Source organism: Pectinophora gossypiella, chromosome 5 (assembly GCF_024362695.1).
Source record: "Pectinophora gossypiella chromosome 5, ilPecGoss1.1, whole genome shotgun sequence".
NCBI lineage: Eukaryota > Metazoa > Arthropoda > Insecta > Lepidoptera > Gelechiidae > Pectinophora > Pectinophora gossypiella.
In genome coordinates, this window is record NC_065408.1 from 4,010,048 (window position 1) to 4,028,316 (window position 18,269).

Here is an 18,269-nt window from a genome sequence, read left to right on the forward strand (position 1 = left end):
TGTGTAGACTTACGTACTTTCCTAAATCAGAGCAAAAACACTTGAGTTGACTTTTAGTCCACCAGTGTAGAATGTAAATTGAGTATGTGTTTACAGATGAAAAAAATCGTGAGAAATCCCCCGTTTTTTTTCCTATCGACATAATAATCATTTTAAAGTGGCTAGTTATTTAAATCATTAAGTAGTTCTTATCATAAGTACCTATACACAGCCTATACATGAGGTAAATTTCTGATTCTTCACGTAATAGGACAGACAGAAGTAGGTCTCCCTCTGGGGAGAAAACTGCAGACAGTTAATACTTTAAGAGGAGCAGTCTTAACATATCTAAGACAAACAGCGAAGACTTGTCACAAAGATACGTCAGCATGGGCCGAACTTAGGGTAGATATGTTTCGATATTTTACTTTACAATAAAACAGGGAAAGAAATGCAAAATAATACAACTTAAATTATTAAATAAATATCAATTATGTTTAGTCTGCTCCTCTAAAAGTATTAATATGACTGTGGTGAAAACCCATAATTTTATTATGCCCGATAAATAGTATTTTTAGAGGCTGTTAGAGAAAATGTTGATAGCGTCGATTCCACTACAAATGTTGAAAGAGCAACGTTTGTTTAAAGCTAATTATAGCGCTTAATTTATTGACTATTTGCCTTAAACCTTTGACGTCAAGGAAAAATAATCATTTCGCGTGTTAGACTAAATAAAAAAAAATGAATACCAATAGGGTACGTAATAAATGGTAAATAAAAGTCGTTATATAATTGTATTTATACTATTTACATATTTTAATTCTCATTAAAAATCGTATTGTGTCACATGTGCTTACAAATAACATAATTATCAATGCCTGTTAGGTATTTGTAACTAAATTCGTAGTCACCGCACAATTATTCGTTGTTTTAACGTTTCTTGAACATATTCATAATAAAATAAAATAAGCTTTAATTTAATAATATGTATCATCACTATTAAAGCAACTGTTATTTCTTTGTTGTGTACATTTTATAAACATGATTCAATTATATTTACATTCATACTTTATGGGTGGTAACGTACATTATTCAAGAAACATAGCATAAGTGTAACTTAGAATGATATCACAGGCGTTGGTATTCGCGAGTTTTGACACTTTGTGAATATATTCGCGCGATTTGACGCCTGCAGAATCAGCACGACAACTGCGCCGCGCAGTGCGAATTATATCGAGGGCTTTGGTCACTAAACGCAGCGAATTGCTATCTACGTAGATAGACTTCGTACGGCTATTGGTCGAAGTCCTGAGTATATTTCGCACCGAACATGGCGCGGTTATCGTGCCGCGAGGGCTGAGAATGTTTTTACCGCGTTCAACTACAATAATGGTTAGTGATCACAATGATGACAATACACAACATAACCCAACCCTGCATGACTCGTAGCCTTACTAACAACTAGCCTTCTATATTTACAATAGACTAATCAGTCATGATCTTAGTGTATTTTCTCTACTTTACCATTTTTTATGCCATTCGCATTCTTGGCTTTAGCCACTTTGTTGTTGTAGCTCTGGCGGTAGAAGTTTAAGAAGAGAATCAGGAAGAAGAAGGTGTTGCAGGCTACGAATGTCGCTACGCCCTTCGCTGGCGGACAGTCTGAGACCTTGACACTGACGACGTATTGGATGATGATGGAAACGAACTGTACCTGGAAGGAGGATTGTAGACTTAATATGTATAGATCAATTTTCTTCTGTAATCTGAGTTATGACATCAACAACCGAGGTCTCAATTTTACTATTGAGCGGTCATAGGGACCTGACACGTCTCAAAATTCCATGTTTTTCAATGATAACATTTTGTCCCCAATTTAGAACCCTGTGGCACTAACATGTTTGACATTTGGTGAGACTTTAGAGTTCACTTTGTCAAAGAAGTTAATGTGACATGGTACCTATTTAGGTACATAATATAATAGTGCTCGTGACGATACTATTTTGTTCCATTTCATTAGTTACTTTGAACCAAGCTTTAGAATAAGTAAGCACAGTGTATGCGGCCGACATAATAGTAAAAACCCAGTGCTAAATTAAACAAGTTTAGCATGTCTCAAAAACATTATAAGTTCAAATAAGTTCGTATAATACACAGCGTGTGTGTTTACACTGCTTCAACATGCCAGTTTTAAGAATCTAATTACTTAGCCACCTATTGTTCTTTTTTGTAAAAAAGTGTTAATATCATTTCCATTTATAACAAAAGGCCTTTAAACACTTTTTTTTAATACGTCCCACTGCTGAGCACAGTCCTCCTCTTAATCAACCGGAGGGGGTATGACCCATACTCCACCACGCTGCTCCACTGCGGTTTGGTGAAGGTGTTCTTAGGGGCTAATTGCTGGGACCAATAGCTTAACGTGACCTCCGAAACATGGACTCGTCTTACTTTTTTTAGGACAATCAGACGATTCAAGTTTGCAAAGTCCTTACTAAACAAAGGACAGTCTCACGAAGTGATTTCGACGATTTCCCCGCCGGGAATCGAACCCGGAGCTCCAGATCATAAGCCCGACGCTCTAGCCACTAGACCACGGGGGCTGTTAAGCATCTTTATGAAACCATATAAAATGATAGATAATAGATAATATTATATTTTTGTGATGTGTGCTCGACTGTGTCAAAACTTGATTTGCATACAATGTTAAGAAGTAGACGGTATCAACCTTACTAAACAATACATGATTCTCAATTTCAGGATAAAAAGAAATATTCGCATAATACTGTCTGTTCTCTGCTAAAAGAGTAGGTAGGCATTTCAAACAGAAAATGATTTTAGCCCTTTTCGAACTTGTAGCTTAAAGAATAAAAGTTTATAGAAGGGTTATTTCCCGCCCGCACCAATGCGTTTTGTTGCTGAGCCAGATTTACCTCACCCCCGCTGGGTCTCAGTTTTAATATGGCCGTAAGTCGTAAAAGAGTAAGGGAGCGCTCGCGGACTATCTGTCCCGCTCGCACTTATGCGTTGGTTGGAGGCACGAGGGGTTAAAATGGCCACATCCAAGCAATTCACCTAAAAAAGCAATATTGCAATTTGACATCTGCACATATAAAAGTAAGTGCGCAATGCAAACAAATGCCAAACAGCAATATTGATTTTTTAGATGAATTGCTTGGATATGGTCATTTTAACCGCCCTGAACGGGATTTTGTTTTGAGTGTCTGGGCTTAGTTAGGAAATATGATTGGCCACCTGATACGACACGATTCATTTATAACAAACATCATAGAAGGAAAAAAGGGATGAGGGGAAGGGGTAGACCTAGGAGAACATTTTTGAAACAAATAAAAGAAAAGGTGCAAGTCGTGTCGTATCAGGAGGTAAAGGTTTTGGCGGGAAGAAGAGAGGAATGGCGATTACTCCACCGACAAGAGCACAGCTCTTAAATAATGAGAGAGAGAGAGAGAGAGAGAGAGAGAGAGGGCTTAGTTTGGTGAGACTACTTAGCAAAATTAATCTTAACTTACCAATTGAAACGTGGTCATATATTTCTTCCACGTCAAGTATTTTGCAACATTAGGGCCCAATGCTGCTAATCCGTAATAAGTGTACATGAAAACATGGACCAGAGAGTTCAGGAATCCGATGAAGATTAAACTCTGTGACGGCCAGTATTTAAGAGTAGCCCAGGTGCCCACCATCATGATGGAGTGGTGGTATAGATGGAGGAAGGTAACTTGGTTGTTCTTTTTTCTTAAAACGAAGAAGACTGTGTCTAATAGCTCTGTGACCTTGGCTGCGAAGTACATCCAAATGCCCAGAAGAACCTGTAATCAAATGACGTTTTTTATATTTCTTTTTATTTATTTTTTTCGCCGGCTTTTGAGAGTAGTCGCATGGTGGGTAAGGTGTCTTTCTTTTTTTTGATATAATATTGAAGAAGTTAGTGTCAAGTCGAGCTTTTACCTTCGTAAACAAAAAATGTGTACCTTAACACTTTTACGTCTAATGACGTTCCGATTCCAAGTTGTCATACTCTCATACTACCTATTGTGAACCATCAATGACCCATGGTCTCTGTCCGTGAAAGGGTTAACTCTTTCACGGCCACTGACCACCGGTCATTGACTTTTCATTCGTAATAATATGACACTTGGGATCGGGACATCGCCAAAACGTTACAACGTTTTGTCCTCGGAAATGTTACTATCTGGGGGTACACAGTGCCAATTGTTATTTGAATTCAGTAGTTCTATTGTACCAATATCTAACCACCAATATCTATTGAAGCAACTATTTATACTTCTAGCTTAGGAAAGATGGATACCTGTCCTTTTTTCAGATAGGTATCAATCTTTCCTAAGCTAGAAGTATAAATAGTTGAAAAAAAGATGATGTAAGTATATCAAAAAGCTTTCAAAATATTATGATTGATAGTTAGCTTTTGTTGCTGGACAATATTGTTAACAAAGTCGTTAACTCACGGTTGATAGGTTGACAAACCTTTTGAATTGTACATGAAAATATTGCTTTAGCTCAATAACGCCACCCATTGTACTCCTTATATGTTACGTGTTTGATTTTATGTTCTGTATTTGTGCAATAAAGTATATTTGATTTGAAAATATGAGTAACTGTTATTGTTATTTATACCAATATACACTACACTAGTCTACACTATTGTATATTTGTACAACAGTTTATTCACATCGAGCTAACGTTTATGTCACCCCGCTTTATGACAAAATACTTAGTAGAAGAGGATGTAACTTTGTTTTATGTTGGCTTGACACTAGTGTTATTTATTATTTACATTCAATAGATGTTAGTTTATGTATCTGTGTACATTATGTATATTATACAGGGTGGCCCAAAGGTTGACGTTCAAAACGAAGTATTAAATACAGAAAACTCTTTGGGTAAGTACAGAATTACCTCCATGGATCACTTAATTAGGAATAGTTATGAAAAAAATAATGATTTTTAAAGAGAGGTAGAAAATATTCAAAAATTAGGCATATCTCCTGAACGTACCTAATGAATTGCTGAATATATTTGCCGGCATATAGGTACTATGTAATTTTTCGTTTTGAAAGCCAAGCGTTAGGTCACTCTGTAAATTAATTAATGCTGTATATATATCTACCTCTTTTCTTGAATTGTCCTCAGTCATGTAACATTTTCTTGGAGTTAATCCTGTGTTTAATAAACTTTTGAAGTACTGAAACAAAGAAAAAAGAAAAATAAAATAAAAGTGTGAAAAAGTTGTACCAACAGAAATCGAATCTACGAGTAGATAGAAAACCGTTCTCTTCTAGTTATTGGTATTTATTTGTAGCTAGTTATGGCTCTAGTACAATAACACGTCATTGTATTTAAAAAAAAAAACTATTGCAATTATTTTTTTTATTTTTCCAAATTTTAGTTGCCTGTGACTACTACATTTTTCAACGAAATTCAATTCTGTTTTTACGTTTGACTATCTTTTCCTATGTTGCTACGAAAAAAAAACAATTTTCTTGTGCTTTAAAATAGTAATTATATCATGCAACTATTTTATACAGATGATCACGCGGCACGGTTTGTTTATTTCCTAACAAGTGCATCGTAAATTCTGGTTGAAGAATCTCAGGCTATATTTTCTACAAGTGTATGGAAGACCTTCACTAAAACATTTTCAAAGATACTTACATACTGAACTAAGTACGCTGAGGCTACCACTTGTATGCCATTATAAATTATAAGGACGTTTGTTAGCTTGAATCCTTCTCTTTTCCTCATGAAGTCAGGGCCTATCTTTAGAACGAATAAGAGATATATCGCTAAGATCACCATTATTGGCCCTGGACTCTGCATCATTGGTAGGTCGTCTATTTCGTCATCTGAAAAAAAGATTATTATGACACAAGCGACCTCCGTGATCCAGTGGTTGAGCGTTGGGGTCACGATCCGGAGGTCCCAGGTTCGAACCCCAGTGGGGACATATCACATAAATCATTTTGTTATCCCTAGTTTGGTTAGGACATTACAAGCTGATCACCTGATTGTACAAAAAGTAAGATTAGTTCGTTTAGCCGTTGTTCCTGGTTACTACTTACTGATGTAAGTAATTAGTCAGGGGCCTTTGGCGGCTCCCTGACACCAGGGTTGATAGGGTTGGTAATTCACCTCACAACCCACACGATACGAGAAGAAGATGACAAAAGCAATTCGGAGTACAAGAGGGGAAATCCCAAAATAGTATCGTTGCTGCGATATAGACGTGGATATAACTCTATCCGATATTCCCTTGAGGTGTCGTGATCCAGAGGTCCCTGTTCGAATCCCGTGCTCTACTCCATAAGCACGAAAATCTCATACAAAAACCTCAGTCGTGTGCCGTCTTACCGCTTAAGTGTGAGCGAAACAGACAGTCTCCAGTCTCCTTCTTACTACGTAACGGCTTACGGCCACTTAGGCTAAAGTAAGACCCAGAGGGGGTGAGGTAAATCTAGCTCAGCCCTTGATAAAAATTGGTGCGGGGCGAAGTGTTACCGTTCTATACGCAGTGTTACTTTTTATTCTGTGACGCCAGTCTAGTGGAATAACACTGTTACACATTGTCTGAGCGAAGGACGTCAGTTATATTTCAGAAGAAAATCTGCACTTAAATTGAAAATGTTTATCATCATCACTAATTTAAGAGCCACGCTCTTATCAGTAGCATTCTCCATTCTTTTCTACCGAAGGCCAATTCCTTCACTTCCTTAAGACACGACGTTCACACGACGACGACGTTACAGGGAATGGCTGGACCTAGTTGTAATCGGCATGATGAAGGCTAGACCTAGTTTTACTCGAAAACCATCGGCTCGTACTAGGTTTAACCAAGAGGAAATGGCTACACCTAGTTCTAACCGGCTATAACTAGGTGTAGTCGCACTTCGGGTATTAGCCGTAACATATACAGGGTGTTAGTGACATCGTAACGAAAACTTTGAGGGATGATTCAGACCATGATTCTGAGTTGATATCAAGTGGATTTTTCCGTCGCAAAAATCATGTATGTATATCAACTCAGAATCATGGTCTGAATCATCCCTCAAAGTTTTCGTTACGATGTCACTAACATCCTGTATAAAGTAATATTTAGGTACTTACATTGGCTTCTATTTAGGTCCCACGCTGGATTCTTCAGTCCTACTATCGACGTCATGTTGTCAAAGCTTCACTGAAAAAAATAGGTAATAACTTTAAAATAACTGCTTTTAAACAACTATCTACACTAATAAACACGAAACTAATTGTGTTTGTCTATCTCTCTGTTACATTTTCACGTTTACACTGCTGAACCGATTAAGATGAAATTTGGTGTGGAGATAGTTTGAGACCTAGGGAAGACGAAATGATTATTTTTATTCCCAGAAGCATCCCTTAAGGAGTGAAAAGGGGGTGCAGAAATCGTGTCGCGCGCGATAACGGAAGTCCACGCGGGCGGATTAGTATTTAATATTCTCGATGCGAAAGTAACTCTATGTATGTATTGGTATGTCTATCTAATGCGTTCCCATGCCTTAACCGCTAGACCGATTTGCATGAAAATTGGTACATCGATAGATCAAGTCCAAGACATAGAATACTTGTCATGGATAAAATCCATTCGGATGGAGTAGAGGGATCTAGCGACGGCGACTTAAATAGAATAGAATAGAAATTGTTTATTATAAAAGAATGCCACACACAAAGACAAGGCAACATCACTTAAAAAATTTCACAAAAAAAATATTACAAAAAGCATAGGAGGATGTTCATTAGAATGATCAGAATTTGGTCGTGGACGTCGTGCGATAAAAGGTCCTCATCAAGGGAATAATATCTATCCCGGGTCGTTGTTAAGAAAGAATTTTCAATTGCAAGAATAATCTGTCTGTCTGTTACTTTAACGCGCCTAACTCGCTTGACCGATTTGTATGAAAATTTACACGTAGTAGGTTGGAATTCGAGGGCCATTTTGCTAAGGACAGTCAAAGGTTCTACTTACCAGCCTTAAGTCAACGGGGGAATGCACTTATTGTAATTTATAAAAAATATTCCTAGAGTACTTTCAACCGCACTGAGATTTTATTGAGTATCTGACAGTCGGAAAATATTAATTTACGAAAATTGATTTTCCCAGCACGTCACTTACTAAGGAAAATATATTATTTTATTTATTTGAAAACTATGCACATAAGTCACGGAATAATTTTACACGGCCTCCGTGATTTTTGCTTATGAACGTAAGTATCTACTCACTTCGCGTTCTAGACTAACTGTTATCTGTATCTGTTAAGCTAAATTAGCCGTAGTATTAATTAGCTAAACGTCTTTATTAGTAAACCTGTTGCTAATGAATGAACTTTCCACTTAATAGGTACTGAGTCATTGTTGAAAAATCTAAGATCATTCCCGCAGTAAAGTAGATATATGTTTTGAGAACGCTTAAATTGGCTATAACAAATCTGAAATCTGTGTGTAAGAACTTGATCTTCTCATAACAGCAAATAAAGGCAAATAATTATTATAATTCATCTTATAACCGTGATAGAGCCACCAGTAGTTGGCAGAATGGTTAACTCGACACGCTGAGGTCGTAGATTCGAATCCAGCACAGCTCTTAACTAAACCAATGACTTTCGAATTAGGTTTCAAATTTATGTTTTGATTATTTTTTAAAAACGTCTTAGGCCCTTCGATCAGGTTTTTTTGCAGTTACTCTTTAGGCGCATGAAATGTTCGTTATTTGGAAACTGACAATTCAAAGTGTGACTACGTTACCAGATATATTTGATATTAAAAAAGATTAGGTATCACGTGGAGGAATGCTAAGTGGAGGAAAACTGAGGAAACCAACATTCTCAAGAAATGCGTTTACAGAAAAACGTTTGGATCGACCCTTTCATTTCGGCGAAAAAAAGTAAAAATCCGTCACGACGGCTGTCAACAAAAAAACAATTAAATATTTATTTTTTACATGGACAATGAACTAAAGAATACCTATGACGTCTTGACTACCTGTGAAATTAGACAACGGAATGTCAATACTCGGAATTAATTACACTTACCCCAATGACTTAACTACATAGATGCTAATTATGCTGTAAAGTTGCTACAATTTAATAAGAAGTTACGAGTCGTTATCGAAATGAAAAAACATTTTTAGACCAACCGATTTTAAGCTCAGAGAAAAGTAATTCTGTCTGTCTGTTTTTTTATATAGTTATTATTATTTTATGGAGATATAAATTATTATAATTTATTTCATAATATTGCACCTCATTTTCTTTTCCCGCGGCTATTCTTATACTACCTCTGGGTTGGCTGGAAGAGATCTCTCTTAGAGATAAGTCCTCCATTGTAAACGTATATTTGTGATGTAACTAGTTGTTAAGTGCAATAAAGTATAAATAATTTGATGTGGATAAAATAATAAAAGCACAAGGAAATTAAAGAGTGGGGAAATGTGGCTGATCGACTGGTAGACGTTTGATTTTCCGCGAAAGTACCCTTTTAACTAATCTCGTTTACCCCTAGCTAGGGATAAGGATATATTTTGTCAATCACTTACTAGCGTTATCCCGTTTCTCACAGGGTCCGCTTACCTAACCTGACAGGTCCAGTTTATACAGAAGCGACTGCCTGTCTGACATTCAAATCCGCGAAGGGAAAACCAGCCCAATACAGGTAGGTCACATACCTCCGTAACGCATTTCCCGGGAATATGGCTTTAATTCACCACTGAGCACGTGATAATCTCAATCAAATTCTAAAAATCATTGATTCAGGCCCGTGCTAGGATTCAAACCTGCGACCTCATAATGAGAGTCAAGCGTACTTTCAACTGGCCTATCACGGCTCACCGTGTGTCAACGTATGTGTAGGTAATTTCAATTAAACATAAATGTACCCAAATTACTTTCAAATTAGGATTGTAAATAGGTATTGTAATTGCCTTCGCGTGATGACGTTATATGACATAAAAATTCATGGGAAAGTATTTGTTGATTGTATGCTAAAATTGACGATTAATTTGTACACGTGATTTTTTTGTTATTGCCCGAAACAATGTTGGGATTTTGCATTTACTTTTTATGAATACATACATTTAAGCATTAATATTTTAAAACATTTTCTGCGCTCTGACGGTAACAATATATTTACATTTATAATATGTTTTACACATAAATTACCAAGTAACGAAACCGAATAAAATCACACATAAATTATGACGTGTTTTCAAATCTGTGATATGTATGAAGTCAGAAATCAGAATTATTTATTCAATGAAATTATCATAGATAAACTTATTGAAGGTTAATGTAACATTTTTGAATTTACATCATTTCGCAAGGTGTTATGGCTGAGGAGAAGAAATGACAAGAAAGTGCAACAGCAGCACATCTTTTAAATCAATGAGGGTACATTACAAGTTATTTGATTACTAGATGAACACATTTAATACCAGACTTTTTTATAATTTAGGTAGGTAATCATTATTCTTATAATATGCTTTTCTACAAAAGTAAACTTCACATGAGCTTTAAATTTATTTTCTGACAAATTAAAAATATTATCTGGTATTTTATTGTAAAAACGTATACACATAATCCCAAAAAAGATGAATTTAATTTACACGTTCTAGATAGTTGGCAGTTCGACGGTTAAATTAATTTAATTCCATTTTATGTTTTTTTTTTTTTGTAATTATTATTTGTGTATTGTTTTTTTTTATAATTATTTTTCAAATATGCGGTTAGTTAGCTCGACTAATTTACCTTATTATTCTGAACCGCTCTCCTCTCCAACTTTTGTAATAGCACCCCTATTTTGCCATCCACATTACTATTTTATATATTATATATTTTTTAAGACACTATTTTTATTTTTGATATTGTTTTAAAATCATGAAACAACGTTGTAACCGTATTCAACAATCACAAAGTTTTAATGATTCGTGACGAAATCAATCAACATTCTGACTTTATGATCTTTATGTTAGGTTACGGGGAGAAATGATAACAAGTTTGTTTATTTTTTTAAATACTTAAATAGTCGTTTGTGTTTTAACCAATTTTAAAGTTATTGGAATGCAGTGACATGAGTGTTAAATCGTTTTTTAGATTGTTTATTGATGCCCAGCTGTGGGACGTTTACAGGCTGTTTATGTAAATTAAAATAATAGGTTAATTTAAGTGGTGGACAGGTTTTACACACACAGTAAGGATTTATATAGTGCATTTTTTTGCCAATGTGATTAGTGGCTAAAACTTCTATTTAAGTACATAATGGTGCTGATTCCTGCAGACGCCATTTAATTTTATTTTAAGTTATAAGTACCTGTCATTTTCTCATCCGTTGAAAAAATCGACAGGCATAAAATTTATGGAATACACGTCAATTATAAGCAGAAATCTAAAACAATCGTCTAAAAATTTTATATCGGCCAATAACACGACAGAATTAAGTTGACAGCACACGTCAAACGGTTTGCATACCAGCGAGATACTTCATTTTCATTCCTCCTAAAATTAAGAGCTGTCAATCATCCGTCCCTTTCCTTTTCGGTGGATAAGAAAATGACAGGTATAACTTAAAGTAAAATTAGGAGGTGTGTGCAGAAATCAGGGCCAGTATATATTCTTTTTACGAGGCCTTCGACCAATAGCCGTTTGTCGGCCATCTACGTAGGTAGCATTCGTATCGTTTATTGGTTGAAGCGCTCTATATAATTCGCGTTCGCGCGCGGCGCGGTTGTCATGCAGACCCGACAGGAGGGACTAAAAAAGCCACACAGAAGCAATTAATCTAGAAAAGCAATACTTATTCGATGTTTGTTTGCTTACATACACTTAGATGAATCGCTTCGATGTGGACTTTTTAGACCCCTAGGTGGTAACTTGCCACACTTAGTATTGAAGATGGAATGATGGACTTTAAGCGATAGTTAACCAGCCCATTGTTATAGAATAAAGAATAATAATGCGTGCTTAAAGAACGGTAATTCTCCTTTTTAATACAACAAGCCTGATGGTGTCCAGTCCTTCCGGTAACTTGTGGCTCTGCTCATTCCAATGGGAATTATAGGCGTGAGTTCTGTTTGTATGTCTTTCTAATATGTACCTACCTACAATACCACTTGAATGATTTACTTTGTTTGCTTAAATGTGCGATTCAAAGAAATTCACGTGACAAAGTCACGTGTAAGCAAACACGGAATTTCGCGTCACCTCGACATTTAGTTCTATTTTGTGTTTTAACAGATTAGCATAGTGATTTTCCCCGATACTGACCCGGCCGGCGTGGTCAAGGTTTTCCCTCATTCAGCGTTTATCGCTATCGACTCAATATCGGTCGATGAATTCTGTCGAATATTATCCTCTCAAACCACGCCCTGAGCCCAATTGGGCACCTTCAGGCCTGTTTAACACTCTTCAGCTTTCGTTTAATAACCGATACAAAACCGCGCGATTAATTTATTTTGCCAACTTCCACAGTCTAATGTCATACAGTATCTTGCTGTGGGGTTCTGCTGCTGATGTTAAAAAAAATTTTCTTCTGGAAAACCGAGGCATTCGGGCGATTTACAAATTGGGACCAAAGGCGTCACTTAGAAATACATTTAAAGAAATTAGTATTTTAACTTTGGCATCACAATATATCTATTAAAACTTAATATATGTAAAAACCATATAGGATTGTGTAAAAAATAAAATAATCGGCGCATTGTTTACACCCGGAATAAAAATAAACTTGCCTTACATGTCAGTAGACTGCATAAGATCACTAAATCATGTTAGGAATGTATACGTTTTTACAATAAGATTCCCATTGACATTTATATTTTCCTTTAAAGAGTTTTAAGACAGTAATTAAACATAAACTTTGGAGAAAAGGTTATTATAAGAGAATGCTTGGGATTAACTGTCTGGGACCTCATATTAGGCAGCCAAATTACTAAATTGGATAGGTAACAATATTTTATGTTTTTTGTAGAACGTCGGGGGCCTTGTGCTGAGGTTTCTCTTACAGATTCTTTTCCCCAACTACACATACAAGTTGTGAGACGCTGCAGTAATTTAGGCGGATGAGACGTTCCTTACGTAAAAATGACGATTCAAAGTGTAACTATGTTACTTACTGAATAAAGAAAATTTTTAATTGGAATTTGCTGTCTTAAATTTTGTACCGGATGGGAACTCTCCGCGCTCCTCAGTTGTCCTGCCAAGTACTTAATGCTATTTGCGTCAAATCTACAATAAGTCACGTCAAAAAAGAACCTTTTGGAAATCTAACTTTAGTCTTTGAATCTCGTAACTAATTGGCCGTATTCGTTAGAAGAGAAACTATGCTTGTAAGGTTTGATATATTTTTTTATTTGTTAGAGTGTGAGCAGCCAGCGTGATTTTTGATTTCTTCGAATTTGGTCTATATAGCATTATGTTTTAGGTATACGTTTAAAAAAATTAAGAAAATAGCTAAATATTTAAAATTATTTCACTGTTCACTTACCTACAAATTCGACGAAATTTAAAAACGGAAAAGAATTAGGAAATCTTATATTTCTAAAGCAAGAAACTTCGCAAGACTTTCTAAATTTGAAACTTGTAACATATATTTTAAATATTTGTGTACTAAATGAAATTAAAAATGGAAAATTAAATTATTTAAACTGGAAGCTTGTAGTGTCCGCCATTGAGCGACGTTTTGTACACTACGCGATTAGTGTATAGAAGTTGTTCTTATATGCATAAAGTTTAGGTATGAATGAGCTGAGTAAGGCCTCATTCACAATGAACGCGCGGACGCTTGAGCGAGCGCGATAATTATCTTTTTTGTCACACATACAAACACTCTTAGGTTTATTGAAACGCCACCGTGTCGCGTCCGGATTTCCATCAAATCAAATCCAATATTCTTCATCAACACATAAAAATGATTATAATTAATGTTAGTAATACAAAAACAAACGCGGCTTTATTGCTCTTCGGCAACTTCCAAGCAAAGATTGACAGAAAGTATTATCAGTAAAATAAGAGTAAGTAAATAAGGTGGTTGATTTCAACATGGCTGGGTTCGTTTTGTTATAGACGTGAATTATTGCAGATTTGCCTCGAGTTGCATTTCCTTCTATGAGAGACAGATGGAAAACGATTATACCTTTCACTTGATACAAAATAAAAGACAATAGAGTCATGAGACCGAATGTCCTTATAACATCCAAATCCCATTGTTTCATTCTAATAATAATTGTGTCAGGAGGACAGGGGGAGGGGTTAAGGCGATTCTCACACTGCCCCGCATAATGCAGCGTAGCGCGTGGATGCGTGTTCTTCCGTTGCTTGTAAGTATCTCCGTTTGTATAGAAAATACGCACCGTCTAACACACAGTAAATGCATCTTTTTTTTTTTGACGTGACTTATTGTAGATTTGCCGCAGATGGCATTAACTACTTGACCGAACAAATGGGGAGCGCTGAAGGCTGTCACCCGATACAACGTTTGAGACAACAGGCCTGAGGGTGCCCAGTTGGGCGCGAACCTCGGCTCAGGGCGTCGTCTGAGAGGAAAAATATTTGAAAGAATTAATCGACTCTAGTGGGTCGATAGCGATAAGCGCTGAATGAGGGAAATCGTCGACCACGCCGGCGGGGTCGGTATCGGGGTCAGAAAATGCATCCGCATGAACGCGCGTGGATGTATCATGCGGGGCAGTGTGAGAATCGCCTTAAAAGGCTACATCGGAGCAATTCGTCTAAAAAAGCAATATTGCTTTTTGACATTTTGTTAGCATTGCGCACTTATTTTCATATGCACAAATGTCAAATTGCAATATTGCTTTTTAGATAAATTTCTTCCATGTGATCTTTTAGCCCCCCTGGCCTAAGGGTATGTAAGCCATAATAGCAATTATAAATACGGCCCCCGTGGTCCAGTGGTTGAGCGTTGGGCTCACAATCCGGAGGTCCTGGGTTCGATTCCCGGTGGGGACATATCACAAAAATTACTTTGTGGTCCCTAGTTTTGTTAGGTTAGGACATTACAGGCTGATCACCTGATTGTCCGAAAGTAAGACGATCCGTGCTTCGGAAGGCACGTTAAGCCGTTGGTCCCGGTTACTACTTACTGATGTAAGTACGTAGTCGTTATATGAGTCATGTCAGGGGCCCTTGGCGGCTCAATAGTAACCCTGACACCAGGGTTGATGAGGTTGGTAATTCACCTCACAACCCACACGATAGAAGAAGAATAGCAATTGCAGACAATCTTGCACATAAAAAAAATCCGCTTCCGAAACCGCCTCTGTGTGACTTGAGCTTAACTGAAGTTTTATTTACCCGCGCCCGCGCATACATTATGTGTGGACGGCAAAGTAAAGGTAGACCCACACTATTTACAATACACCATAGAACGACTTTGTCGCATAAACCACCGTCAATATTTGTGTGTTAGTCGGTGATATTCATAAGACATATTATGTTGATTTTAACGACTATATTCATTATTTTCCATTGATTGTGGGTCTTCGTGGTCCAGCGATTGAGCGTTGGGTTAACGTTCCGCAGATCCCGGGTTCGGATCCCAGTGGTGAAAAAATTGCCACAAATATAACTTTGTGGTTTCCATCTCAGTTACGTCAATGCAGGTTGCTGCAAGATGATCCGTGCTTCGAGGGCAGGCTAAGCAGCTGGTCCCGCCTACAACTCATTTTGGTCTTCCATACTAAATGCGCGATCAGCTGATACGGTTTGTATGGGGAGGTGAATAAAATACCCAATATTAAAAAATCGATCAAAGTTATAACGAACTACAAGAACTTTTATAATTATTATGTTACTTGCTGCTACGGAACCCTTCATGGGCGAGTCCGACTCGCACTTGGCCGCTTTTTAGCATTGCCGGGTACCCGTGTACAGTCATAAGCAATATCATGTATTGTATCCATTTTAGAACCCTGTCGCACTATCATATTTGACATTTAATGAGACTTGTGATTTAATTTGTATAAAAAGTTATTGTGACATGGTTTCAAAGTGTATACATAATTATTAGTACTCGTGATCGTACGTAAGTATTCAGGTACATGTGAACATTGTATTTTTTTTTTAGGTTAAGTGGGTGATTCTTATTCTTACGTTTTTTTGTGTGAGTTGTAAGAATTGTATATGTTTTTTAGGAAAATCGGTGACCCCTGAATTATTTTACTTAGGTAATTACTTCTAGTATCGTGTCCGGATATAATTTTTGCCATAAAATTATTAGATATTATATTAAAAAAAATTAGAAGTCATAAATGTCACGGAACGTGTCGTGTGAGATTGCCAGAATTGCAGATAAAATGATTTTTTCTGAAGATGTGGCATGTTATTTTTCGAAATATTACAACAACTATGCAAGACAAACCTTTGTTCTATAAGACTGTTTTACAAAATATATAAATAATGCACACTATTTATGATTTTGAACAACATACATTTTGTGAGCAGTTTTTGTGTCACGACCGTGTGCGACACTTTAAAATTGCAATACTCGGTAGAAATAAATCTATGACATTGACAACCATTTCTAAGTTTTTTTAGAACGGCAACAATATCATCTTGTCAGTATTGCAAATGGCTAAGAGCGTTGAGACCAGTATAAAATCAATCTGCTTTTACATTTTAAAAAAAGGACAACCTTAACTCGTCAACGCCGTGTAAGAGTTTTAAACTTAAGTATCAGTGTTACACTATTGTTTGAAAAGTAATATGCACGTCATACAGTGTAGTTTAAAATAATTACTTAAGATTTGCAGTATCGTGGATAGCTTTTGGGTTATATCGAACACGTTTCAAATTGTCACGACCATGTAATGATAAAAATGTCACAGCCGTGGACTTTTTAAACACATGGTTGTGACATATAATGCACGATCGTGACATTCTTTTTTATTTCAATAATTTTGTGGGTTTTGTTGCTTTTATAAATTATATTATTGTTTGATATGCTTACACACGAGTACTTACTTTACTAATCCATATAGATCCTAGTATAGCAAGGGCCTCTTCCAAGATATTTGGAAATTATTCATAGCCACACTAGGCAGGGGTTTTTAGGCGGTTGTATGGTATTGTTACGGAAGTGGATTTCGGGATTGGAAGGAAACTAACTGAGTTCAAGAAGAAACATTTGTTGGTCAAATTGTTAGTATAAATAACGACTACTAACCCTGATCCCCCTTACTACACTAAATTTACTAAGAAGAAGTATCATAGCGTGATATCAGGAGACACTGTCTTTACCTGGAATAGCAACGATTCTGCAGATCTTGGCCCTGAAGTTCCCAGTAGAAATAACCTCCTTAGAGGAGGCCTCGACAGCTATTAACTCCCTCACGGATCACGTGAGGTCGGTTTTGAACGAAAGTTCAGCACAGGTTCTGGAGATGGAAGACCATCGCTGGAAACTGCCTACCGACATCCATGAGAAAAACGCAGCCACCCGCGCATATGATTTCAATCGCACCGAGGAATGTCGTCGTCATTTGCGTCTCTTGCAGCATACTGTAAGAAAACGTATTAATGACATGCGACAGAATCGGTGGAATAATCTTTTGAGCGGCATTGAGCCCCACCACCAGGCCATCTGGCAGCTGTCTAGGTCTCTTCAAAAGGATACGGTTGTTCCTACTCCTCCTCTCAATAGGCCTAACCAACCCCCCGCTTTTGACGATGACGAAAAAGCCGAATGCCTTGCCGACAGTCGCGAAGCCCAATGCTCGCCCAGCACTCTCCCTATCGATCGTAGGCACCGCTTGACGGTGAACTCTGAAGTTCAGCGTAGGGCTTCTGCACCGATCCTCCTCTTCCACAGGTCACTGAGGAAAAGGTACTAGGTATCATCAAAAAATTTCAAACCCGAAAAGCCCCTGGTTCAGACGGTATCACGAATCGTGTCCTTAAAAACTTCGGTGCTCCCCTCATCTGTTTACTAACGGCAATATTCAACGTTGCCATGAGCAACTGCATCAAAGAAGTCAAAGAAGCAATTGTAATTGATATACCAAAACCTAAAAACGAACCTTCGAGTTACCGCCCCATAAGTCTCCTCAATACCATTGGGCAGATTTATGAGCGGCTCATATTTGCTAGATTACGGGACTACGCCGAATCCAATAGTCTTATTCCAACAGAGCAGTTTGGTTTTAGCTTCATTTGCGGATGATACAGCCATCTATTCTTCGTGCCGTGGTCGAGTTATGACGACTGGAATTCTCCAACGCGCGGCCAATG

At 37.1% G+C, this 18,269-nt stretch overlaps 1 protein-coding gene across 1 annotated transcript; it reads right to left on the bottom strand.

Moving 5' to 3' along the window:
• Window positions 1-763: 763 nt before the first annotated feature.
• LOC126366650 (elongation of very long chain fatty acids protein-like) lies at window positions 764-13,724 on the bottom strand. Its single transcript, XM_050009844.1, has 6 exons — window positions 13,510-13,724; window positions 7,123-7,192; window positions 5,674-5,864; window positions 5,129-5,203; window positions 3,510-3,809; window positions 764-1,693 (listed from the first exon to the last, which is right to left on the bottom strand). The coding sequence occupies exons 2-6, from the start codon at window positions 7,175-7,177 to the stop codon at window positions 1,481-1,483; spliced, it is 834 nt and encodes a 277-aa protein (XP_049865801.1). The 5' UTR covers window positions 7,178-7,192; window positions 13,510-13,724; the 3' UTR covers window positions 764-1,480.
• Between the last annotated feature and the right edge of the window lie 4,545 nt (window positions 13,725-18,269).